This window comes from Piliocolobus tephrosceles, chromosome 9, assembly GCF_002776525.5.
Source record: "Piliocolobus tephrosceles isolate RC106 chromosome 9, ASM277652v3, whole genome shotgun sequence".
Taxonomy (NCBI): domain Eukaryota; kingdom Metazoa; phylum Chordata; class Mammalia; order Primates; family Cercopithecidae; genus Piliocolobus; species Piliocolobus tephrosceles.
Window position 1 is genome coordinate 85,088,963 of NC_045442.1, and position 27,634 is coordinate 85,116,596.

General features: G+C 46.0%; 1 protein-coding gene across 3 annotated transcripts in view; it reads left to right on the forward strand.

Moving 5' to 3' along the window:
* WDFY4 (WDFY family member 4) overlaps window positions 1–27,634 on the forward strand; it is a 312,143-nt gene that overhangs the window by 83,266 nt on the left and 201,243 nt on the right. For all 3 annotated transcript variants that reach the window (XM_023230197.2, XM_023230195.2, XM_023230196.2), the window contains exons 13-19: window positions 3,761–3,854; window positions 17,197–17,411; window positions 18,453–18,547; window positions 19,486–19,720; window positions 20,155–20,231; window positions 21,341–21,562; window positions 22,649–22,827. In XM_023230197.2, the coding sequence (XP_023085965.1) occupies window positions 3,761–3,854; window positions 17,197–17,411; window positions 18,453–18,547; window positions 19,486–19,720; window positions 20,155–20,231; window positions 21,341–21,562; window positions 22,649–22,827 (1,117 nt within the window). The remainder of the gene's footprint in view (window positions 1–3,760; window positions 3,855–17,196; window positions 17,412–18,452; window positions 18,548–19,485; window positions 19,721–20,154; window positions 20,232–21,340; window positions 21,563–22,648; window positions 22,828–27,634) is intronic.

The following is a 27,634-nucleotide window of genomic DNA, read 5'->3' on the forward strand; positions in this document are numbered from 1 at the left end:
ACAGAGAGCCAAATCAGGAATGAACTTCCATTCACAATTGCTTCACAGAGAATAAAATACCTAGGAATCCCACTTACAAGGGATGTAAAGGACCTCTTCAAGGAGAACTACAAACCACTGCTCAGTGAAATGAAAGAGGACACTAACAAATGGAAGAACATACCATGCTCATGGATAGGAAGAATCAATATGGTGAAAATGGCCATACTGCCCAAGGTTATTTTTAGATTCAATGCCATCCCCATCAAGCTACCAATGAGTTTCTTCACAGAATTGGAAAAAATGGCTTTAAAATTCATATGGAACCAAAACAGAGCCCGCATTGCCAAGTCAATCCTAAGTCACAAGAACAAAGCTGGAGGCATCACGCTACCTGACTTCAAACTATACTACAAGGCTACAGTAACAAAAACAGCATGGTACTGGTACCAAAACAGAGATATAGACCAATGGAACAGAACAGAGTCCTCAGAAATAATACCACACATCTACTGCCATCTGATCTTTGACAAACCTGAGAGAAACAAGAAATGGGGAAAGGATTCCCTATTTAATAAATGGTGCTGGGAAAATTGGCTAGCCATAAGTAGAAAGCTGAAACTGGATCCTTTCCTTACTCCTTATACGAAAATAAATTCAAGATGCATTAGAGACTTAAATGTTAGACCTAATACCATAAAAACCCTTGAAGAAAACTTAGGTGGTACCATTCAGGACATAGGCATGGGCAAGGACTTCATGTCTAAAACACCAAAAGCAATGGCAGCAAAGGCCAAAATTGACAAATGGGATATGATTAAACTAAAGAGCTTCTGCACAGCAAAAGAAACTACCATCAGAGTGAACAGGCAACCTACAGAATGGGAGAAAATTTTTGCAATCTACTCATCTGACAAAGGGCTAATATCCAGAATCTACAAAGAACTCAAACAAATTTACAAGAAAAAAACAAACAACCCCATCCAAAAGTGGGCAGAGGATATGAACAGACATTTCTCAAAAGAAGACATTCATACAGCCAACAGACACATGAAAAAATGCTCATCATCACTGGCCATCAGAGAAATGCAAATCAAAACCACAATGAGATACCATCTCACACCAGTTAGAATGGCAATCATGAAAAAGTCAGGAAACAACAGATGCTGGAGAGGATGTGGAGAAATAGGAACACTTTTACACTGTTGGTGGGATTGTAAACTAGTTCAACCATTATGGAAAACAGTATGGCGATTCCTCAAGGATCTAGATCTAGATGTACCATGTGACCCAGCCATCCCACTACTGGGTATATACCCAAAGGATTATGAATCATGCTGCTATAAAGACACATGCACACGTATGTTTATTGCGGCACTATTCACAATAGCAAAGACTTGGAATCAACCCGAATGTCCATCTGTGACAGACTGGATTAAGAAAATGTGGCACATATACACCATGGAATACTATGCAGCCATAAAAAAGGATGAGTTTGCGTCCTTTGTAGGGACATGGATGCAGCTGGAAACCATCATTCTGAAGAAATTTTTAAGGTATTATTCTTAGAACAAGTCTGATTGCAAGAATCTGTCTTCATTCCTCTGGGAATGCATTTACTTTGCCTTCATTCTGGAAGCATGTGGATATGGAATTATTCTGTGTGTATTTTTGTAGCACTTTAAAAATGTTGTTTCCCTGACCATGCTTTCTTATGAGAAAATCCACAGTCATTCGAATTGTCATTCCCCTAAATGTAATGTGTTGTTTTTCTCAGGCTGCTTTCAAGATTTTTAAAATTTTCTTTCGTGTCCAGCAGTTTGATTATGCTGTGTCTGGGCATAATTTTTTTGTTTATTTTACTTGGGTTTTGCTAAGCTTCTGGAATCTTTAAGTTTATGTATTTCACCAGCTTTGAAGAAAGAATCACTAAAAACTTCTGAAACATTTTTTCTTTCATACCATACTCTTTCTCTTCTCCTTGGAAGATTCTAATGACAGAAATGTTAGATCCTTTGTTACACATTACCTTGAGTCTGTCTTTATTTTTAGTAATCTTTTTCGTTTTTGTTGTTCAGATTAGGCAACTTGTGTTGCTCCATCTTCATATTCATGGACTCTCATCTCATTCTCCTATTATTCTCAGTCAGTGAGTTTAAACAAATGTCAGTTTTTGCTTTTATTTGATTCTGTTTTATTGCCTCCATTTCTTTACTGAAACTTTCTATTTTTCACTTATTTGAAAAATATTCACTCTTACTTTTTGGAATTGGGTTAATAACTGCTTTAAGGGTTTCGTCTGATAGTTCCAACGTCTGTGACATCTCAGCCTTGGCATCTGTTGGTTGTCTTTTTCCACATGAAATGTTGAGACTTCCCTGGTTCATTCTATGTTGAGCAATTTCAGGTTGTATTCTGGACATTTTGAGTTTTATGAACTCTGGTCCTTGTCATCTTATAGAGAATGTTAATGAATATATACGTTTTTTAAGGCAGGGAACTAGCCCACTTAGGTTCAGGTTGCAAGTTTCTGCCCACCTTCCCTGGACTTTCTGGTTCCAGTATCAGTTCAGTTTTCAAAGACTTTGCAGGGAGATTTGATGTGCCCTCACTTGCCTCATGCAGTAGCTGGTTGTGTGTGGTGTTTTACCTCCTAGTTACGGACAGATGCACATGCACAGTCGGAACTGAGCCCAGAGGTTAATACACAACTTTGTGGTTACACTTTCCTCAGTTTCCTCTTCTTCATCCTCTTCTTAACACTTGCTGGTTCTCAAGGGGTCCCTTCCTGCTCTGTCTAGAAAGTTGGGGCTTTCGTTTCTTTGTTCTTCCCTGTGTCACTAGTATCTGTCTCTGGGGCCACATAGTGAGGGGAGAATGGGGGAAAACAGCTATGGGGATTTTACCTACACTCTTAGGACTACAGTTCCTCTGGTTGGACAGAAAGTTTCTCCTCACTGAGGGTTTTAGAGCCTGCCTGGCTGCTGCTGCTGTTGCTGCTGCTGAGGGAATTGCCAGAAAGATGGGTTGGGAAAGAATGGGGAAACCAAACAAAGAAAATCCCAGGGGATTTCCTCCATGCTCAATGACCTGTAGAACCTCCTTTCCTGCTCCTCAGACCAGAAACAGAGGACTTCTGTTGGAGCTCTTTCCATCATGTCTACACCTTGTGCACAGTTGCGAGTTTTAGGCTACCTGTGAGTTCACACCAGGGGATGCTGCAGAAGGGAAGGCCAGGAAACTCATTGCCACTTCAGGGTGCTTGAATTTGGTTTCCTTTTCTGCTACCATTTACTTCCTAGAGTCCTCCAAGAGCTGCTCCATGAATTCTGTGTGTTTTAGTCACATTCAGTATTCAGGGGGTGGGACACAGCCGAGTGTGCTTACACCATTTTGAAGGGACCCAGAAGTCTGTGTGTGTGTGTGTGTGTGTGTGTGTGTTCAGTCTGAAATCAGAGCTTCTCAATCTCCCACATATCTGGAGAGAAGGGAAGAAAACCAGGAAACTAACTTTGCTGAGCATCAACTATGGATCAGGCACTGTGCCTTGGAGCACAAATGCATTGTTCTATGACTGAAGGAGGAAAGTGTGATATTGTCAATGCCATTTACAGTAGGGGAAATTAGGCTTGATAGCATAGTTCAACATCATCTAGGTAATAAGTAGTAGACAGGGTGTGTACAATGGTCTGTCTCAGAAAGAAAGATCCAGGAAGCTCAGTGAAAAGAGAAAAAAACTGGCAGGTCCGGGTCTGATGTCTGGCTCTCCTTCTCTCTGCAGGATGGAGGAGGGGGTTGCTGCAATCATGCATCCCGGGGTCGTGTGCATCATGGTAAGGCTGCTGCCTCGGTTGTACCACGAAGATCACCCACAGGTACCTGGTGTTGAATATGCGTGTTTTGTCATCTTCACATGACTGATCTCTCAAACGCCTTCTAACCCAAGACACCTTTTATCCTTTTGTCTGTGCCTTCAGTGCCCTGCGTTAGCAGAGCTCCCCATGGGAAACACCTATAGTGGGAAAGTACCAGGGTGTCCTGGACACTTAACTGAGTTGTGCCCATCCTTGCAAGGCCATCCAAAACAGATCACTTCTGTTGACAAAGCTACCTTCTAAGAACAACAACCAAACAAAAAAAAACAACTGAAAATAATTGAACCATCATGAGGCAAGTCCCAGGTGCTAAGCTCAGCACCTGGCATTGGTGGGAAGTCCTTTGCTTCCTGGCATGTTCATCTCTCTCCTGGATGCTGGCTGAGATTCTGGCCCTGTGATCTGTGCAGTTCATGCACAGCTAGCAGGATGAGCATAGACACTGTCCACAGAGCCTGCCTCTATGATGGGGAGAAGGAGGTAGTGACAGTGCAGACAGACTAAATAAATGAGTTCACAAATGAATATATAATTATGAATTGTGACAAGTGATATTACAGGGAAAAAACAGGGTGCTGAGGGAGAAGAATGAGAATGGAGGCAGGAATAGACCTCATTCAATCTAATTTAGATAAAGGGTTGGAGGTCAGGGAAGCTGTCTCTAGATGGTGACATGTAAGCAGAGCCCTGAAGGGTGAGTAGCTAGTATGAGCTGGGTGGGAAGGGGCCTGCTGTTGGTGGCTAGGGCAGGAGCAAATTGGGAGAGCCAGGAGCAAGGCCTCCCTGGTCAGGTGATGATGGGGATAATAGGGCATGCAGGCTTCTGGGAGCCTTGACAATGCACATGATAACAAGAAGCCTCTCTCACATGAGTGGAAGGTGACATGATCAGATTTTGTATTAAAAACATTGCATTGGCTGCTTGGCGGAGAATGGACAGGCAATGAGGGTTGAGGGAAAGAGGCAAGGGGCAAGAGTTAGGAGGCTCTGCCTGCAGTCCAGGTGGTGTGTGGTGATAGCTGGATTAGGGTGGTGTATGCAGGACGGTGTGAAGAAAGGAATTAAGAGACCAGTTCGGAGGCAGAACCACAGGCTTCTGAGAAGAGGAGGCTACAGGTAATGAGAAGACAAAGAGCCAAGGCGACTCTCAAGTGTCTATCCTGGCAGAGCTAACAGCGCCATTATGGGGAGAAAAACTGGTATGGGTGAGGGCATGGAGTAACAGAACAAGATGAAGTCGGAGTCAGCAGTGTCAAGATAAAGAATAAATACTTTAGAAGTTCCAAGAAAGAGCCAGGCAGAATTGAGGAAGGCCTGGAAAATGCACCACGTTAGGTTTATCAGCAGCCAAGGAAAGAGGATTCATTGGCTTGAGCAGCTACTCTGTCCCAGGCTGATGCTTGGCCCTTTCTTGGCTTATTTATTCCTCTTGCAGTTTTGTCGAGGGCATCATTGCCTGCATTTTAACCAATGGAGAAACGTGAATTCAGACAATGCACATGAGTCTCAAGGATGCCTATTTGTGGACCTAGTATTTAAAGTGGCCTTACCTTGGGGCAGGCCTCCTGGTCTTCCCTATACATAAAAGTGGCTTCCGGAGAATGAATAGCAGGACCTAGCACTCCCAGGAAGCAATGAGGGGTCCAGCTTTGCTTTGTCCAGGAGTTCAGAAGGAGGCAACATATTTGGGGAAGAAATGGCTACTAGTTGACATTATTAGTCACAGCCTAAAAATGACAGTGACCTCATAAAAATATTGCAAGTCCTCTAAGATCAGTGAGAAAAGTGGAGTGGTGGAGCAGAAGCTCTGAGACAGCAACTGTTTCCAGGAAGGGAAATCTGTAGTGTTCAGCACAGGAGTTAAGAAAAGGCCTGACCCGGTTTCATGTCTCCACGTCCCTTCCTTGGGGAATAGACTTCTTGTTCCTGCTCCTGTTCCCCTGCTGGAGAGTGATGGGAAAGTGCTGTGAAGCCAATGGCAGAGATACACATAACAGTGAGATTTGGGAAAGGGGTAGGCTGATATAAACTGGGATAGGCAGTTAACAATATCCATGTCATTTCTCATGGTTCTGTGAGTCAGGGATTCAGAAGGGCACAGCAGGCATGGCCTGTCTGCTCCATATGGTGCTGGTAGGGTTGAACCTTCCAGGAAGATCTCTGCAGCTGTGGCACCTCAGCAAGGCTGGCTCCCTGGCAAGGGGCTTCTAAGCTGGCTTAGCTGAGTGGCATACCTGGGGCCTTGGTTGAAGCGGTCAGTGGGATCCTGGAGTCTCCTCTACACAGCCCTCTCCATCTGGCCTCTGCCCATGTCCCTCCAGGCAGACTCTTCAACAGGACACACAGTGGCTCTTGGTGCCCACAGGCACAAAAGCGAAGCTGCCAGGCCTGCTGAGGGCTTAGGCCCAGGAAAAGCCAGCTTTGGTCAAAGTTAGTCAGGGACTCGGCTTAGACTCAGTGGGAGGGGACATAAGCTTCCTCTTCTGTGAGGGGTGACAGGTGTGTGCAGGTGAGAGAGGCCTGTGGGGAAATGTCTTTAAAGATCAGCTACTCTCATTACCTTACTCATCTAACATATGGGCAAAAACATTTGACCCCTAAATCCCATCTTATAGCCCATGAATGACCTAGAGTCTGGAATCTTCCATTCTCTGGCTTGGTATTTAAGCCAGGACCTACCTGGGACAACATGGAGACTATTACACATTAGGGATCCCCTCTGTGCCAGGAATGCTATTCCCCCAATCTTCACAGCAACCTTTTGAAGTCCATGAGATGCTCCCCATTCTGCAGGTACTTGGGGCTCAGGAAAGTTGTTTGACTTCCTAAGGTTGTGGTGATGGTGAGGGGAAGATCTGAAACACCTCTGGCCCAAGCTTAAGATATGTTGGATGAATGGGTCCCTGACCTTTGCAGTTCTCACAGAATGCAGGGTCATGCATTCTGGGCATGGCACAGCTTTCCAGGTACAACAGCCCTATCGTGAGGGCATCTGGCTTCCTTAGCTATATTTCATACAATGCATTGTACTTGCAATTGGAAAGACCCAGCCAGTGGCCTGGGAGGTCTTAGCAGTCAGACGGTTGCTGATGGATGCATTCTGCAAAAATCCACTGCAGCAATGTCTGATGAAGTGACACAGAGTGTATGGTGGCCTTTCCTGCTGCCTCTTACAGGCCTGGAAACTCTGTGGATGAGCCTCAGTTTTAGATGAACTCCCTGAGTCATCACATCACCATATGGGGAAGAACCTCTGCTCTTTGCTTATCCTATGACGGTAATTGGACAAATGAAGTATGCAAAGGAGAATTCCATTTGGAACGAGTTACGTTTTGTATATTCAGGTCACAGTAAGTAATTTAGGAAAAGTCTAATTCTCCCTCACTGTCTCTCAAATATGCAAATGAAATGTAGTGCATTTTCTCCAGTATTTTCTGCAGATGCCAAATCAGCAGCTATTAAAGTTGGATAATTACAGTAATTAATTTCCGAAAGGGAGTGGGGGAAACCTCACAACAACAAATAGAATAGTAAATCAAATGAGAAACGAGACCACACAAGAAAATGCTGAAACAAAACGGACTGCAGGCCTCCACAGGTTTTGGTGTAGGAAATGGAGCGGAGAGTTTCAGTAGATGGCAGTGTTACCAGCAAGATGGAAAGTGTGATTCCTGTCATCTTCCTTTAGGTCAGCTTGGTGGTTCCTATTACTCCCTACACCCATACCTCCTTTACATCATTCACTTGCTGTCTCTCCCCTGTGGATGAGAAACTGATGGCTTTCCAAGGTGCACATGTCATCTTGGAGGCCGTGACTTAAACTTATGGGTGTTCTCTTCTAGTTTATTTCCAATGGTGGCCATGTTACATTTGTTCTGCGGTTCTTTTGTTCTGGAGGTTCCTTTCCCCTCCAAAATGATAGCTCTGTGAGCTGCTTTTGGAAACAGATATTCCAGCTGTTTTTCTGCTTCTGGCATCATCGTCAATATTAGAAATTGGGTGGCCAGATTTTTACTATGCACAATGCAAAAACGGAGTCCAGCTCAGTTCTCTTGGAGCTGAGTTGGCTCCAGAAAAAATTAATTGGGAATAAAGATAATTTCCCTTTCTAGCAGGCTTAGCAGCCATGGGGATCTGTCATAAGAGATGTGGCCATGGGCTAGAACTCTGACCAGAATTGGAAGGACTCTCCAGTCCCAAATGCCATTCCACTTCCTTGAGGTCTACGGCATCTAATCAGGTCTTAACTGAGGGTGTTTGCTGTGCACCAGACAATCACAATGCAGAGAGTGGAAAGCCAGGTCTAGTTTAGCAGACTGTGTAGCTGCCCATGTGGTATGTTTGCTCTTGTGAATAATTACAGAACACCTACTATGTGCCTCTGGGGATTCAGAGACAAATGTCACAGGACCTGTAATCGGGGTTTGAGGATGGGAGGCAGGGAAGTGTAGAAGACAGTAAAACAACATCCTGATGGCTATAACAGAGGTTTGCCCACAGGGCCTTGGGACACAGGAGAGGGAAAGACTCAGAGAGGTGGAACACCAAAGCTAGGCTTTAAAGGAAAGGGATGTTTATGCCAGATCAGGTAGAAGAGGGAGGGAAGAGAAGCTCAGACATGGAAAGAAGCACAAAGATGCCTATTTGGGGACTATGAATAGTTAAGCTGGGCTAGAATAGAACACATGGATGAAAAGGCTAAAATAGAACACATTAATGGAACATATGGATCAGTGGGGCTAGAAAGGTCACTTGAAGTCACATTGTGGAGGACGTTGAATGCCGAGCTAAGAGAATTGAACTTTATTGCGTTGCCATTCATCGACATCACTGTCGACGTCATCATTGTCATTATCACTCTGTTTACTGAACACTTACTATAGAGGGCAGACTTCAGGCTCTGAAAACAGTAGATTGTGGTCGAGTCTCAGTTGGGTCACCAAGCACTCACAGAGCTGTGGGGAAATTATTTAACCTCTTTGATTCTTAGCTTCCTTTGTATAGTGTGGGGATAATGACATCTTCTCTGAAATATTATTATGAGGATTACATGAAGCAATGCGTGGAGCTTAGCATGGTGAGCAGAACACGCACAGGGACACAGGAAGGAAGCACTTGCTAAATGGTGCAGCTACTATCATCAGTTGCTAAAAGCTTTACAAGCATTTTATCATTTAATCATTATAATAACCATGCAAGGTGGATATCAGTAGACCCATTTTGCAGATAAAGAATTGAAACTTGCAGGAATTAAGCGATAGAATCAACATTGCTGCAATAGTGAGTGTACATGCCTGACATGAGGACTGGAGCTCCTGCCGCCCAGCAAGTTGCCTTTCTCATAGGGAAGTGGGAAGTTATGGAAAAGCAATGGCACAATCAGGTCAGGACATTAGAGAGTATTGTCATCCTCAGTCTGCATCTCGAGTCATTTTTGGGTGAATTCCAGATATCTAAAGGCTATGGTGAAGACACTGCTGCCACGGAAGCCTCCAGAATAGCCTGGCAAGACACAGAGAAGATTGGGTTCAGGGCTGCATGTATCTATCAACTCATTTATGCCTAAATTTAGAAAGGGTGCCATTTTCTGGAATTAGTCTTTATTTCAAGCACTGAACTAATTGTATGAGTTTCAAATAACTAAAATATTGACAGCATTAATAGCCATGGATAGCGTTGCATAAGGGCAGGCTATTTGAAAAAAGCCATTTCCACCAACAAGGAAATTGGTAAAGTAGGACTCTTGCTTTGTTAAATTATAACACATTAGACATTCCAAATACATTCAAAATCTGTTTCCTATGCTCTTTCCCACTCAGCCCCTTACGCAAAGTATTTCTATTGTTGCTCAGTGGAAAATCTCAAATTCTGGTCAAAATCCAGGTGACTTCTCACAGGAGTCTCTATAAATAGAGCAAATACGGCCAGGTATGGTGGCTCATGCCTGTAATTTCAGCACTTTGGGAGACCAAAGCAGGAGGATTGTATGAAGCCAGGAGTTTGAAACCAGCCTAGACGACATAGCAAACTCCATCTCTACAAAGAATTAAAAAAAAAAAATTAGCCAGGCATGGTGGTGTGCACCCGTAATCCCAGCTACTTGGGAGGGTGAAACAGGAGGATTGCTTGAGCCCAAGAGGTTGATGCTGCAGTGAGCCATGATCGTGCCATTGAACTCCAGCCTGGGTGACAGAGTGAGACCTTGTCTCAAAAATAAAATAAAATAAAATAAAATAAAATAAAAAAGCAAACAGATGTAATCTCACATACAGAAGAAAGGATGAAAAGCAAGATCCCATGGATGTGGAATGATGGTGTAAGTTAAAGTCAGATGGAATCAGCCCTGGCCTAATTATCAGCTGACCTTGATAATGTTCCTTTTCCATGACATACACAGGCTACTTTGTTTCTCTGTATCTCAATTTCAACTACTCAGATTTGGCCTGGATCACAGAGATCACAGACTCAACATCTTGGCTCCAGAGAGGTAATGAACATGCGTAAGTGAAACCAGGTGAAAGCGGTAGTCAAGGGTGGAGAGTGTGGCCAAAGGAGAGCACTTTCTACATTTAATTAAGGGGACATGAAACAGAAACAGAAGCCCACCCAAATGAAGCCCACCAAATGAAACACTTCTCTAGGCCATCAACTTATGACCCATATGAGATACTAAATTCCAGCTTTTTATAATCAGTGCATGATGCAATATCAAAATCATGAGCCTTGGAGTAAGGCTGTGTTGGCATGTCAGAGCTGCTACCCATTAGCTATGTGGCCTGAGGAGATTGATGGAACCCTTTTAAGTCTTAGTGTTCTCATCTGCAAAATGGGTGTGATGATATTTTCCCATTGAGAAGAGTAGAAGAGAGCATAGTTGTAAAGTCCTTAGTACAGTTCCTGCCCTGTGTATGTGTACATCAGAGGCTGGCTCCCCACGCCCGCTCCCTTCCCTTCTAGCTCTGACAGTCTGTGTTCTGGGTCATGGTATATAAAATTCTGAAACTATTAAGTAGAAGATAATACATTTTAGGTATATTTCCAACTGACACTACACTATTGGTAAATGAGTAACAGGAAATTGATATTGAACTGTATGTTAACAGATCTGCCGATGAATCAGAAGACTCGGTATTTTCTCTGGCTGGTTCTGCACTTTATCAGTGATCTACGTGAAGCTGAGTGTGGCTGGCTTAAAGCAGGGAGGGGAGTTAGTCATCAGATGTCAAAATGGGGAGGAAAAGGGTCCCTACCAGCTTGAGCGAGGGATCAGAATCCATGGGATCAAAATTCAGCAGTGACAATGAGGCCTGTGCCACGTCTGAATGCATGTCTATGCTGGGTGGGGAAGGACAGAAGAGTAAGTCCTAGCAGTTTCAGGGCAAGGTCAGTAATAGTCCCAAGTCAAGTGAGGACATCACATAACGAATTTCACCTTCTGGGGGTGGGTGAGCTTAGCGTCCAGCTGGGTGGGCAGGCTCTGAGCTGGGGCACAGACATGTCCACTTCCAGGACCCCCAGAAAGTCAGGACCAAGCTGGGAGGTCCTGGGCAGGCAGGCTCTCTACAGATGGGGACCTTCTAGAGCAACGAACAACAGGTCCTTACTTCCACGCTGGGGACCACATTGGGGACTGTTGTACCAAGGCCTGGAGTGGGTAGGATACTGATTTGGGTTAGGCTGGGCCTGGGACCAGAGCTTAGAATGGGGCCAAAAAATGGAGGGTGGTCCTGTCATCTGGAGCATCTGGTGGAGGCTGCTTCAGAGACTTGGGGGCTTCTCAGATCAGCTGCAGCAGAAGTGGGTGAATCTCCAGGCAGTTCTCAAGAAGAAGGTCAGCACTCGGTCTCCAGGCTTCCCAGCCCTCCAGGACTGGCAATCTGAGGAGTTCAGGGCTCCGTGCACAGTGTTTGCCTTGCTCCATGTGCTGGCGTGGGGCAGGGTATGGCCAGCAGCACAGCGAGCCCCTTTGCAGGACACCCAAGGGCCTGAATGTTGCAATCTGCCTCATGACCCCCCAACGCTTTGAAAGGCTGTGCTTACTCTCACCTGCCCCGCCTTCACATGTGCTGTTTCCTTTCCCCGAAAGCCCGTTTTCCTCACCTGCTTAGCTCTCTCTCCATTATCCTTCAACACTTCATTGGCACATCACTATTTCTGACTCTCTGTCAGCCTTCTGGATTAGGTGTGCCTATTGTGTTTTAGAGTAGCCTGTGCTTACTAGGCAGCTATTCTAAGGCAGAGAATAGCCTAGTAAGGCAGAGATGGCCACTAGGAAAAACAAGGTGAAGAGTCATGGGTCGAGCAGCAGCTCACGATGTTGTAGGGGTGGGAGAAAAGAAGAGAGAGAGAACTAGCCATAGTGTGGAATTTATCATGATTGAAGTATAGACACAGTGCTGGCTGGGAAAGTCAGAAAAAGTTTCTTGGGTGAGGGGACACATGAATTGTCTCTTGAGTAATAAGCAGGAGCTCAGCAAAGGGATGGGATTGGAAAGGACATTCCCAACTTCAGGCATTAGTGGAAAAGGGCATGGTGTTTAGCAGAAGCTGAGACTGTCACTGCGGCTGCAGTACAGAGGGGACAAAAGTGGAGGATAGAAAGAAAAATGGGAAAGAGAAATATGCTGTAGATGTGAGATCCTGGACTTCTGTTTACAGGACGCATTGCCCATCATCTGCATGTAATTTGGAAAAGAAATAACAAGTTTGGAGCAGGCACCCACCCACTCACTTGGTTACAGATCTGCCTAATTATGTTGAAGAAGCCAGGCCCTTTACATGTGGATTCTGCTAGCTCCTTGGGAGTTGGAGTCTCTCACACCTATACCACGATCATAAACTCCCAAGCCTACCAGGCCATATGGGTACCATGAAGCAGCATATCAGGTTGAGGGACCATGGCAAAATGGAAAGTTCATGCTCATATAAAGAGAGACCTAATTCTAAGTAGGCAGTGGTAAAAGCAATAACTTGTCAAGTAAAGCACATCTATAGGCCTCATTTATTGCTGGCATTTCATTTACAGTCTTTGATAACTTAAAGAGCTGAAGTCACTTAAAGTCTATCATGTCTCTTCAAAATCATCAAGAAAAGAACATTTTGACCAAATTGAAACAAGTGATTAATCCAAGTTTGAGTAGCTCAGTAAAGTCTCTAGTGCTTTTTGGAGTGTCTGGGGCAGCAGGCACTTAGCCTCTCTGGTGGTTTTTATTTCTGTGTGAGGATGACGTGGTTCATGTGCAGAAGATGCACATATCTTGGAATGCTGAACCCAACACCCGTGCCTCTTTAGAGGGACCCATTGCTCCAGGACCCAGCCCTCACTGGGCTTTGGGGACCATACTAATCTGGACCAAGAGAAAAAGTGGGGAACAGAGAGAGCGATACATAAGATTGAACATCCACAGCCGGACCTCGTGTACTTAAAGGCTAGACCGTTAAGTGGAGAATGCAGAAAATTTCTTAAGGCTGCCCCGCAAATCACCCTGTGCTAATTTGCCTTGCGGGCCCAGCCTGCTGGCCAACCTGGTGACCCTGCACTCTTACCATTGAGTCCTAATTGCACCTCCATCCCCTCTCCTGCATTGGAAGTAATATACTTTAGGAAAATCAATCCATTTGTAGGGGAAGAAACCACACTGGTTTCCTGCTACTGCTCATATTTTCACTAAAACCCCGTTTTACTGGAACCAACATTAAAAACAGCGCATTTTATTCAAAACAAGGCAATATTGGTATTGACAGAGCTGCAGTGATAATGAGGACGATCAATTTTCCCTCCTCCATTATGGGGTATTGAGCAATTTTGGAGTAAACTTGCGGCATCATTAGACAAGATCAGCATTTACCCCTTTTGAAAACTTTCTGTTTTTCTTTTTTGTATATTTAGATTTTAAGTATTCCTGCTATGGTAGGGGAAAAGAAGCAAAACCAAAACAAACCAGAACAAACCCAGAAGTCCCCAAAGCAATAAGTGAAGTGCTGGTAATAAAAACTGGAGATCATAGACATTTCTTTTTAATCCTTTTGAATAATATATCGTGATGTTATTTTTGCCTTTTGGTTCATACAGACTGCATCCCAACTCTCACCCTAAATTGAAATAATGCAGTTACCAAATAAAATAATCCAAGTTTTGGAGATGAGATATTCAAGGCAAGAGGGTAGATGTTACTTTTCTGTTTTGAGAAGAGAAGCAGGAGCTGTGCTTGGGTGGACAAAGGAAGAAAGAGTTGGAGTCTTAGAAAAAAGGCCTGGGGAAGGGAGTCAAGGACTTTGGGTGGATTTCCATGGGAAAGAGTGAAAGTGATGGAATAGTTCAGAGCGAATTAGCTTTGGCATTTCTGCTTTCAGTTTCTGGTCCTTGCTGGGCTACACATGTCCATCTGCCAGTTCAGGCTGGCTGTGCAGACGCCACATTCTGGGGAAGGGGACCCTGTCTTCCAGGCAAGACTGCTCCTCCACATCAGTGACATCATGTGCTCAGGAAAATAGCAATGCTGGCAAATGGTCACATTTCAGAATGGCAAAGTCCAACCTGGGAAGGATGTCCCCCTGGAAAGTCAATCTAATGTAGTTTTATCCCTCTTCCCCCAGTGCTCACCTTTTAAACCAGAAATGTTTTTGAAGATGTCTTAGAGATGGGGGTTTCCCTGAATGCCATCAGTGTGAGGCAGGAGCTACAGGGCCCATGTGTTTGGAAGGCAGGTGGGAGGCTGTAAAAGGGGCCTGGGCGAGCCATCCAGTTTTTAAAACAATCTAGAAATTGTTGATGAACAGTGTAAATATTTTTCTTCATACATTTTAATCCTTGAACCACGTATGCTACAAAACTGTATTAGCTACATATGGAAGAACACTATCTTATTTATTTCTGTCACTTAGTGCTAGAAACATACTCTTGACCATCTTTGGACAGGCAACCCCTAAAGTGACTGCCCGCGTGGAGAGGAGATGATGGAATGAGGTGACTCTGAGCTTGAGGTTCAGGGTCAGTCAGGTTCTAGCCTTACCATGTGCCCCCGGCAATTTCCCCCTCTGGGCTCAGCTTCCCCATCTGTAAAATGGGTATGATAATAGTGCCTCCCTCATAGGCTTCTCACAGTGATTGCGTAATCCATACATGTCAAAATGCTTAGAAAAGGGCCTGCTCTAGCTTAAATACCCAGGAAATATTCTCATCCCAGGATAAAATTTGGCCCTCACAGTAGATGCCAGGCCTGGAGTCCCTTCTAACTTCAAGAGCCTTGTGAAATATGTGAGAGGCTGCAGGAACCACCCCACCCGCTGTGCTCAGATGTGGTAAATTCTCTGCTGGAGCACGTCTCACACTGTGCGGGGACAATGTGTCTGCCCACCTCTCTCACCTTTAATCTGTGAATCCCTTGAAAGCAGGGACAGTGTCTTATTCATCTTTAAATGCCTAGAGCTTTACCCAGAAGATGATGCTGAGAGCCACTTCATTCTTATTTGAGAAAGAAGAGGAAGAGTGGAAGCAGGGAGGACTCCAAGAAAGCTCTTCCTGGGGGGTGTAACAGGTGGTCTGCGATGTGAAGAGACCAGACCCCAGTCCTCAGAGAGATTATTCAAGTAGTGCAGTCACAACTTCTCCTGGCTTCACTTTGGTGAACTAGACCTCATTTACATGGTCATTGATCTCCTTTCTTGAAACTACAAACTGCGGCACAGGTGTAAAATGTGGAAAGAATTCTGGTGCCTCAGGTCGGGTTCCCTCAGAGTGGAGCCTGAGACAGGGGTCCAGGTATATGGGATTGTTAAGGGAAGGACTCAGGAGAGAAGGAGAGTGAGGGAGGCTGGGCGGGGAAGGAGCTGAAGGAGGATGCACTCACAGCAAAAGTCTTGTCTCAGCTGGAGCCCTTGGGGTTCTGAGGCTTGAATTGCATAACACAGTCCCAAGGGCACTGGCCTCATTGGTTCCAGGCTGGGCTGGAGTATGTGTGTGTGTGCACACAGGTACGTATGGTGCATGTGCATGTGTGTGTGGACGCATGTGTGTGTGTATATGTAGGTAGTGGGCATGTAAGTGTGTGTGTACGTGTATTTGAGTGGGTAGGGCTCCATGGCCCCTGAGCAGGGCAGCTCCTACCTAGCGGAGAGCAATTCTGCAGAGAAGGGGAAGCTGTGACAGGTACACCTCTCACCTGGAGAAGGAGGTCTGCATGGGGCACAGTAGCATCCACTGGGACAGGAAAATTCCATTAAGATCTAACCTGTATCCCTCTCACTTGATACAACATTCTTATCCAGCAACAAAAGAGAATGTGAACAGTCCTAAGAGTTTCTGTAAAGGAACATCCCACCCAGTCCAAACCATTTATCTAGCCTGGGAAGGATAATTCCAAGGATTTATCTTTTTACAATGAAAGGATGATTGCAAAAGCAATGTGTGGTATTGGGGTCAAATATTTACCGAGCCCGCTCTATGCACCCTTTTCTATGTGCTTCAAGGGACATAAGCAAGGGAAGTAGCTGGAAACCTAGTTCAGGGTAAGGTAAGAGCACAGCTGTTTGTGTGGCAGCATGTGCTTAGGACTGAGGGACAGGCACAGGATGATGGGAGGGTGGGTGGAAGGAGATGGCACTCAGGGGATGACAGTGGCTTTAGCAAAGGCTTTTCCCCAGACACTTTAGCTGGCCTGCAGACTTTGAGTGTGGTTCAAAATGTCTGTGGTGGGGATCTGTGTCTGTCAAGACAGAGTGTGTATGTTTGGTGGTGGTACTTCTTTTAGTCTTGTACTTCCAGGCAGATTCCACCTTTTACTCCGGGGATGCGAACTCCAATACAGGAACTGTTAGGGGAGTGAAGCCTGCTGGGGGGGATGTGGGACCCCTGGAGGGTACAGCTCCCACCCAGCACCAGCCACATCCCCCTGCAGAGGTGCAAACCAGCTTGGCCAGATCCTCCCATCTTTTGAGAGAGACCACAAGTCTGGATTTTTATGTGACATCTTCAGACTTTTCAATGCTAACAATTAATTCAGAAACTGCTTAAACATTGTGCGGGTCAAACACAGCAAGTCTAAGGGGCAGACCCAGCCTCCTGCCTGCTGGTGTGTGGCCTCCATCTTTAGCCATTGACCTCTCCCCACACTGACCCGGGCAGCTTGTGTCCTGCCAGAGGTTGCCTCCCACAGTCTTGCCCCTGCAGGTGAGGAGGGCACTGGAAGAGCCCTGAGACAGGCGTGGGTGCAGTGCGGGTAGGGTAAGGTGGGCACAGTCTCCTTGTTCCACAACTCACCCCAGGCCAAGTTGGAGCCTATCAAAGCTGCCCACAAGATTTTCTGCCCTGGAGGGCTCACAGCTTGCTTTGGTCACCTCTTAGCTTTCCGAGGAGATCCAGTGCTCTCTGGCCAGTCACATCCAGTCCCTGGTGAAGTCGGAGAAGAACCGCCAGGTCATGTGTGAGGCGGGCATGCTCAGGACCCTCATGGCCTCCTGCCACAGGGCCCTGGCCACCAGCGGCAGCCCCCTCCACTCACGCCTCATCAGGATCTTTGAGAAGCTCGCTTCCCAGGCCATTGAATCGGATGTGCTAAGGTACCACATGCTGCATTTTCAACGCTGCCAAGCTGGGCAGCCATGTCTTTTGCAGGGCAGGGGTTGCACAACAGGCAGTGGAGAGACTGCAGGGACAGATGCAGGGCATGGCTCTGTCTCGCCATTCAAGGCTGGAAATCCATGGATGAGCCTTCGGTCTGTGCCAGGCAGTGTGCAGGTGCCCACAAAGCAGACATAGCCACCTCTCATGGAGCACGTGGGGGCTGGAGGGGGCTCTGAGGAAGTGGAGCTGCATTCTGAGGCCTGTGGAGTTCACTAGACAAAGAGAGGAGGGAACCGGGCCTGGAAGGCTCTGCCAGGAGGGGTAGGGCTGGGAGGGCCTGACTGTGCCCTGTAGGGAGTTAGGCAGTAAGCATGTAGGGACTGCAGACATGGAGGGGGATGGGGCAGAAGCCCCCTGGATCCTGCAGGGGGCTTTCCTGCTGTCATCCTCTGCATGAAGCCACATTCCTAGAGAGCCATGGCAGGGAGAGAAAGTGCAAAGGTGCACAGGGTGGGAGGCAGGGAGCAGACGTGGAATACAAGAGAACAGAGGGAAGGGAAGCTGCTGGGGAGGGCAGGAGTCTCCTACGCCACCTGGAGTGCTGCACCGAGGGCCATGCACAGGGCAGGCGGCTCTGCTCCTTATACACAGGAGCAAGGGTAGAGGGCGCACAGCCTTTCCAGCCAGCAGACGTGGCACCCAGGGGCGGGCACGATGGCTGCCAGAGGAGGCTGCTGGTTATAGTGCTGCATGGGAAATTCTGATAGAAATTTATAAACAATTACGACAAATTTATTTTGTGATATTATTTTTTATTATGACATCCATCTTGAGGCTCCTAAACTTACCAGCTGTCTGGTCTGGTCTGTCTGGAAGCGCAGAGACATGCTGTCTCCACACTGCTTTCAGAAAGGGTGTTCCAGCGGGGCTGGGAGGTCAGGGAGCTCCGGGCATCTAGGGCAGTGGTCAGGATAAAGTTGGAGAACACTGTTGCCCATAAAATGTCTTCATTTGGTCCTCTTGTGTGTTATGTTCAGACAGTTTCTAGGTCTTGGAATTCCCTCACCTCTGTCGGCCACAACGAAACTCCTTGATTCATCTCATGCACACAGAGGCAACCCTGGGTGCTCAGGTGAGGACAGAGGCAAGAATAGGGCAGGTTAATGGGAATTAAAAGATGATATGCACTCTTGCTGAGGGGGATCCTTTACAACAGGTGGGAAAGCAAACAGGTTTAAACATGGTTTTGTCTGCAGCTCAATGGAGCAACTGAGGAAAAAGCAAAGAAAATTCCTGGTCTCTGGAGAAAGACCATATCAGGATGGAGAAAGATGACCCCCGCCCCCAGCCATATAAGACAGATGACCCCTTTGGGTTCCAGATCATGGAAGCAGAGACAGAGTTTCCTTCATGACACAGCAGTACCTGGCGCTGCACTAGGCAGAGGTGTGCAGGGAAGGCTTCTGTACAGCTCACAGCTCAAGGGCATGTCAGAGCCTTGGAGGCCCAAAATGCAGGTGGTACCCCTGTGTCAGGCCTAATACCTATGGAATGCTGGCCCAGGGGACCAGCTTAGAGAAAAGAAAGTTGTGGACGAGTTGAATGTAAGATCATGTAAGACCTTAAGGTAACAGGCAGGTCCAGTGGAGAGGCAAGGGTGCAAGATCAGGCTTGGGGCTGACAGCCGTGGTGGGAGACCGGAGCTTTCAAGGAGAGGCTGCTGTGAAGGAAAGTGTGGGCCTGGTGAGCAGACACAAAGCTCCAGTGAGTAACTCCAGTGGGGCAAGCCAGAGACAGAGATGGCAGCAGTAGAACGTGCTATGCTGGAAAAGGGATGTGTGCTGGAATGAAAGAGAAAAGTTTCTAGAAGGAGCAGGTTAGCAACACCATTCCTTGTTATCGGACTCAGCAAGGGGGCAAGGGAGCCGCCCTCACTGGTGCTTAGAAAGTACCTGATGACTCTGCGGAACTCTCTTTCTAGGCTGTGGCAGATACTTTGGGGTTATTGTCAGAAGCGGGGCAGAAATGCTTTGAGCAGAGACACATCTCTTCTCCTGCTTGCTGCCCTAGGGTCACAGACTGCACAGAGCTCAGCTGAGGGGCCCTGGAGAGCTGCCCCAGATGCTGGCCTGTACCTTGGAGTCACACAGGCCCTGCAGCCCTTGGGGGAATCCCAGGATTCAACTACTGCCCTTCAGACGGCACTGAGCCTCATCTCCATGACTTCCCCACGCAACCTGCAGCCTCAGAGGGCAGCCCTGGCCCCATCGTTTGTGGAATTTGACATGTCCGTGGAAGGTTATGGGTATGACAGGCTTTTACATATTTAAAATGCACTTTATTTAATTTGCAGTGCCTCTAATGAATTATAATATTGATTACAAACTTGTAGTTCCCATTGAATCTCACTACTCAGCAGAGGAAAATGTCTGGGTCATGGACACCCGCCTACTCAGTGGCCTCCCGGGGGCTGTGTCCCCAGCTATGGAGGGCCAAGACCCTCTTTCCCCTGGTGTGGCTGCATTCTGGAACACCCTTGCATCCTGCCTCCAGTGCAGTTCCTTCACTTTGGCATCCTACCAGCACCAGCTGCAGTCCGTCCTTGGGACCTTGTGGTCTAAGGAGGGTTACAGCGCTGGCAGGAGGGTAAAGTGGGAAGATGTCATGGCCCAGGCTAGCTGTGTCAACGCAAGAGGTTGGCTTGCAGTCCAGTGATCTGAGACAATTTTCTGTTTCCAGCTGTTTGTTTATTCCGACCCTGTCTACGGTTATGGGAACCAGCACTGAGTACTCTGTCTCTGGAGGAATTGGGACAGGTAGGTGTTTTTCCCAGGTAGTTTAGCTCTCCATCCCTTCCCAAGTATGAGTCTTCAGATAGCCTTGATTGCAGATTTTTACCTGGTGTTTCAGGAAAGTGTGAGCTGCACTAGACATGGTGGCTTACACCTGTAATACCTGTAATTTGGGAGGCCAAGGCAGGAGGATTGTTTAAGGCCAGGAGTTCCAGGCTGCAATGAACTATGATTGAACCATTGCACTCCAACTGGGCTACAGTGTAAGACCCAGTTTCAAAAAGAGAAAAGCAAACATGAGTCTTGCCTTTGGTCCTGAGTATCTGCAGATGAGTTGTTCTTTAACTTTGCTCCTCTTTTAGAGCAAGGTGTTCAGTTCATTGTGCATCCTAGGGGTCCAGCCCATAGCTAGGGACTCAATTGACATTGATGGACTGAGCCTGGGTTTGGCTTATTTTGCTGGTGACTGATGTAGGCTGAGATGGACACATTACCCGCCTTAGATCCCTCTCTAGAGAGAAGTATGGGTTGGGCTGATAGCCATCAGGAACAGACCAATCTTTGGCAAGTGGCTCCTGTGCACAGCACTGTACTCAGCTGAAAAACCACTGGGTGGAACAGTGCAAGTGCCTGATGCTGCCAGAGTCACACACTCTGTTAGGAGAATTGGGTTTGGGGTTTCTATGGGATCATGGGTCATAACCTTTTTCCATGTGAGTTGGCACCAAGTCTGAGGACACAGCAGCTGATCCTGCCTGTTCCATGAGGGCAATGGATCTGTCTGTATCGCCAACCCTGTTATGGGATGGGAGGGCACATGGCATTCTTAGACTAGTGCCCTTTCCTATCCAAGTTTCAGCCGAGCTAGGCCAAGGTCCTCTGCCCCACAGAGCACACTGCCTGGCTGTAGATCAGCTGATCAAGGGCCCACATGTGATGGACCTCAGGGAGATCAAGGTCTTCTCTGCTCCTTTGGCAAGGCAGCGTGTCATAATGGAGAGGAGACAACTGGTGATTAGGCAAGGCACCCAGTAGGTGCTGCACCCGGGCTAAATCAGCACCACAGTGAATCTGAACATACTTGCTCAGCAGGGCAGAACAAAGTCTGAGGGCATGCTTGTGTTCCCACCTAGGTGCCACCAGACCATTCCCTCCTCCCGGAGGCCTGACCTTCTCCTGTTGGTTCCTGATCAGCCGGCACGGAGCTGCCACTGACGGCCACCCGCTGCGCTTCCTGACGCTGGTGCGTCACCTGGCCAGGACCGAGCAGCCCTTTGTTTGCTTCTCTGTCAGCCTCTGCCCAGACGACCTCTCCTTGGTTGTTTCTACAGAAGAGAAGGAGTTTCAGCCTCTGGGTAAGGTGCTGGGATCCAAAGCCAGTTTCATCCACATGTCAGGGAAATGGGGCTAAGTCAGAAGCTCTCAACACAGGTGTAGTTAGAAACCTGGTGACCTTCTATTTCTCCTCATCCTTTGAAATTGCTCCCTTGGATTTCACACCTGGTGAAAGGTCTACAATATTTGTTGTGGTTCACTGTGGCCTGGGCTCTAGGCTTGTAAGTGTCAGGCAGATGAGTCCCCAGCCCTTGGCACAGATTCAGAGATGATGCTCAGTGGATTTCCAGAAACTTCGCCCTGGCAGAACAGTCACAGTGGGACCCAGGGCTTTGCCTCGCTGGGACACATGCTGCATCCTCTCCTGTGTGAGGTTTGTGAAGAACACACACAATTTAGCTGGAGCCAAAGCAGCTGCAGACACTCCCACATATGCTTAACCCCAAACCCAGAAGGCTGGCCCGTGCTTGACATGGCGCCCAGGGCCACCCCTCCTTTGGCAGTGCTAGAGGCCAGCCCTGGCTCTGCCCTTTGGAGCCCAGCATTGTTCTCCAGGCCCATTTGCCTGAGATGGTCAAGTCCAGTGGATTCTGGCCACTTGTTCTTCTCCTGTGTCCTGGGAGTGTCACTGTTTCATAGGGAAAAACAGTGGGAGGCCCTATGAAACAGTGGGAGTGGCTGACGCCCTTGTACACAGCACAACTGCCTATCCAACTTTCTGGGACTCGGCCTGCAATGGAGTCTCTGTGGAGGTAGTCTACCTTGGGGGTAGACCTGAAGCGTAGTTTCTGCGTTTGAATCCTGGCTGCATGACCTTGGGCAAGTCACCCAACCTCTCTGTGCCTCAGGATGGTAAATTGGGTATGTGAGTGCCTACCTCACAGGGCTGTGACATGAGTTGATATTTGTAACATGCTTAAAACTGGCACAAAGGAAGAGCTCAAGGAATGACTGCTGCTGCTGTTGTCATTTTTCATGAGAGGAGGGGCTAGGGCTCCATAGTACAAGGCCCACAGTGGTTGACGTCTCTCTGTGCCCTCCCCATTGTCCTGGGTTCCTGCAGCGTAGCACCACACATGAGACTCAGTGTTAATGCTGTCTTCCAGATGTCATGGAACCTGAGGATGACTCTGAGCCTTCTGCAGGACGCCAGCTTCAGGTCCGGTGTGGCCAGCTCCTGGCTTGTGGTCAGTGGCATCACTTGGCTGTGGTTGTCACCAAGGAAATGAAAAGACACTGTACAGTTTCCACTTGTCTGGATGGACAGGTCATTGGCTCTGCCAAGGTGAGATGGCTCCTCCAAAATGTACTTGCCCAACAACCGTACTGCCTGCTGCTACCCTGAGGTGACCTCGGTTTCATTCTATGTTTTTTGTTGTTGTTGCTTTTGTTTGTTTATTACTGATAGGGCTAGCATCTAATGAAATCCCGCTTACTGTTCAGGAAACTTAGGTGAGCTCAGACATGAAAAGGACATCTTTAGAAAATGCACTGACGGTCACACAACCAGGGCAGAAGGCAAGATGTGCATCCAGATCTCTAAGAATAGTCATGTTCATGAAAATAGAAAACTTCAGAATGAACGAAGCAAAGCTTCTCATTTTAAGGGGCAAACTCCTCAGGGAGGTCTGGGCAGGGCTTAAGGTATGACTTTTCCAAGAAGCTCCCAGGTGAGGCCAATGCAGCTCATCTTTGCACCACACGAAGGAGCAGGGCACTAGAGTGTGCAGACACCAACACATGTTGCCAGATTTAGAGCAAAAACCATGAGGAAGGTAATGGAATGCAGATGTATAGCTGAAGGAAGCATCTCATGGCTGTCATTTAGAGACACTCCAGATACAAGAGGAAGCTGGGAAAAGGTGGAGCTGGCAGGAGCCAGCAGCCATTGTCAGAGAGGAGAGAGCCCAGAAGACCACAGAGGGCAGGTACAGTTGGATTTTCACACAGGTTCCAGGGAGAGCATCCCAATCTGGCTGCATTTTAGAATCACCTGCAAAGGCTTTTTAAAGTTGTCTTGCACAGGCTACACCCAGAATAATTACATCAGAATCTCTGTGGGTCAGGTAATTTGACAATTTACTAATGTTTATAAAATTTTCTAGGTGATTCTAATATGCAGCCAGAATGGAGAACCTTACATACACAGGGTTTCTTGATTCCCGCTAAATGCCATGGTGTTCCTCCCCCAACTCTGTCCAGTTGTGACCACCAATAACATCTCCAGACATTGCCAAATATCCCCTGGGAGTCAAAGTTGTTCCAGGTTAAGAGTCATTAGGTGAGAACAAATTCTTAGTCCCAAGTTATGTGGGACCCATATAGGTGAATTTGATACCATCTTCTGGTAAAGTTCTGTTATCAGAAAAAGGCAGTAGTGACCAGAAAGATTTTTTTTTTTTTTTTTTTTTTTTTTGAGATGAAATTTCGCTCTTGTCACTCAGGCTGGAGTGCAATGCTGCGATCTCGGCTCTCTGCAACCTCCGCCTCCCAAGTTCAAGCAATTCTCCTGTCTCAGCTTCCTGACTAGCTGGGATTACAAGCGCCCACCACCATGCCCACTAATTTTTGTATTTTTAGTAGAGACGAGGTTTCACCATGCTGGTCTCAAAGTCCTGACCTCAGGCCCTCCCAAAGTTCTGGGATTACAGGTGTGAGCCACCATTCCTGGCCAAACAGAAAGAGTTTGATAGGGACATTGAAAACACAGGTCCTTCAAAACATAGTTGACCTTTACTCCAATTATTAACAATATCAGTCCTCCTTCTTTCCCTTTCTGTCTTTCTTCTTTTCCTCATTAAATATTTATTGAGCACCTATTATATGTTAGCTAATATTTTAGGTGCTAAGAATTGTTTATGCCTATAAGCCAAAGACCTCCAGGAACATACATATAGTATAAGGTGCTAAGAATTGTTTTAGGTTCTAAGAATTATTTATGCTTGTAAGCAAAAGACTTCCAGGAACATACATATAGTATAAAGTAAAAATTAGATTTAAACTGACTGTAGTGACAGATTCCCTACCCCATGGGGTAGTAAGGAGTTAGGAGTGGCTTGTTACAGAAACTGTGCTTATTTTAGGTGATTTTTAAGAGGGTTTAAAGAAGTGGAGGTCCATCTGTTCTGAATTGGGTGCTGTCGGAAAGAGGTGCAATTTGGTGACTGTGAATGTTAATAACGTTTATCCAGAAGGTAGAGACGCGGAAAGGGGCTGGACTTGTCATTAGAGAAGAAGCAGAAGTCCCTCACATTACTTGGGATGGGATGTGTGGTGTCTCTTGTGGTTGGAATGTCTTTGTTTTTATCTGTTTAGGCTTGATTACTGAGTTCACTTGTTCTTGTCTTCTTTCGCAGAACATGTTGACATTTTGGTGAAATACCTCATATACCTTGAGGCATGTCTTATTGATGTTTGTACCTTCCTTGATCTTGGCACAGGGGCTGTCACACAGTGAGCAAGCAATAAACACTTGATGAACTGAATTGAATGTGCAGCCACAGGAGGAACATGACTGGCTGGTAGTGTGGTTGGGTGAAGTGGCACAGGCATTAACATCCTCTCTGAGGGACCTGCTAAACCTAGGGCCATCAGCAGGGAGGCCAGGAGGGGTGTGTTGCTATATGGAGTGGCCAAAACCAAGACTGACAGAGTCCTCTTTCCAAAATAATCTCAACAAGTTGGGTCAGGACCAGCAAGTGAAACTCAATTGGGATAAACATAAAGGACTGTGTTTTGATGCTGACATCTGTTGGGCAAGAGTAAGATGTGAAAACTCTAGCTTAGTCTGACTAGTTTAACAGCCCTTCTCAAAATGCTGAGCCTTTGTTTTTATTGCCAAAGGAAACTTAGATAAATTTGGAATGATATAGAGCGTTTTAACAGCTTGAATTGGGCAAAATGATTTGGGAATGATCTGAGACATTAGACACTTATTAGTCAACCTGAACAGGGCAGTGTGCATACACTGGGAATTTGGGAAGAGAGGGGCAAGGTGGGTTGGAGGGGTGAGTGGTGCTTCAGTGTGGGAGAGAGAGGAGGACTCTGAGCCTGCGAGAATAGAGAGAGAAGAGAGCACAGAAGATCACACTCCTGGCAAGGCTTGGTGGCTGAACAATTGGTTTGTTTTTATTTGAAAATCTCATTTAATTGGTAGGGTAAAAAAGAATATTTCTGAAATTATGTAAACTCTCATTTAGAAAAATAGTCATCCCTCAGTTTCCTTAGGGGATTGGCTACAGGACCCTTCTTGGATACCAAACTGCATGGATACTCAAGTCCCTTAAACAAAATGGTGTAGTATTTGCAAATAACAGATGCATACCCTCCTGCATGCTTAACTAAGCTCTAGATGATTTATAATACCTAATACAATGTGAATGCTACATAAATAGTTGTCATTCTGTATTTTTTATTGTTATAGCACTATTTTTATTGTCCTTTTTCCTGAATATTTTTGATCCAAAGTTGGTTGAATCCGAGGATATGGAACCCCCAGATATGCAGGGCCAATTGTGCATATTTATAAACATATTCTTATATTTAGTGATTTTATAGTAATTATAAGAATAATATAAATGCCTTTTGAAATAGCTCAAAAATAGAGAAAAGAAGATTTGCTACCCTCCTGCTACTTTATCATATTTTGTAATTTCAGTTTTATCCCTTTAAAAAAATAGTGTGGCTTCAATGTATAGGAAATCTTGTATACTGCTTAGTTCATTTAACCTCTCATTTAACCTAACACTTAGGCTATATGGTATAGCCTATTGCTTCTAGGCTACAAACCTAGACAGTATGTTGCTATACTGAATACTGTAGGCAGCTGTAACACAGTGGTGAGTATTTGTGTATCTAAACACTCTAAACATGGAAAAAATACAGTAAAAATATGATATTATTATCTTATAGACCACTATTGCATATGTGCTGTGACACTGACTTGGAACATTGTAATGTAGCACACAGCAATATATGGAAGTATACTTGGAAATTCATCCAAACTTTCGCCTGTATCCACACTTCGTTCTTTTTTATTTCTGAGTAGTATTTCAAGGTATGGACATGCCATAGTTTGTTTAGTCATTTATCCATTGAAGGACATCTGGGATGTTTCAGGTTTGGGCCACTACAAATAAAGCTTTGTGAGCATTTGTGTATGGGTTTTTGTGTGAATTTAAGTCTTCATTTATCTGGGATGAATTCCAAGAGTTCAATTGCTGGTTTCTATGGTAATTGAATGTTTAGTTTTATAAGAAGCTGCCAAACTATTTTGAAAATGATTTCATCATTTGACATTTCTGCTAACAATGAATGAGTGAGGCAGTTTTTCTGCACTTAGCGTTGTCACTATTTTTATATTAGCCATTATGATAGCTGTGTAGTGATAGCTCACTGTGTTTTTAATTTGTATTTCCTTAATGGCTAATGAGGTTGAACATCACCTTTTCATGTGCTTATTTGCCATCTGTATATTCTCCTCAGTGATGTCCATCCATATTTTTTGCCCATTTTCTATTTTGAGATGGAGTCTCGCTCTGTTGGCAGACTGGAGTGAAGTGGTACAATCTCGGCTCACTGCAACCTCCACCTCCCAGGTTCAAGCGATTCTCCTGCTTCAGCCTCCAGAGTAGCTGGGACTACAGGTGCCTGCCACTATGCCCAGCTAATTTTTGTATTTTTAGTAGAGATGGGTTTTTCACTATGTTGGCCAGGATGGTCTCGATTTCCCAACCTCGTGATCTACCCACCTAGGCCTCCCAAAGTGCTGGGATTACAGGTGTGAGCCACCGCACCTGGTTGCATTGTTTACTTTTTTAAACTGTTAAGCTTTAAGGGTTTTAAAATATATACATGTATGTGTGTGTGTCTATACATACACACACATATATATATTCTAGATACTAGTCCTTTGTTAGATACGTGATTTGCAACAATTTCTCCTAGTCTGTAGCATGTCTTTTAATCCTCTTTCACATGGGTGAAGTTTCTGGTTTTGCTGAAATATAATTCATTAGTTTTTTCCTTGTATGACTCAGGCTTTTGGTGTCGTTTGAGAATATTTTGCCCAGCCCTAGGTCCTGAAGATTTTC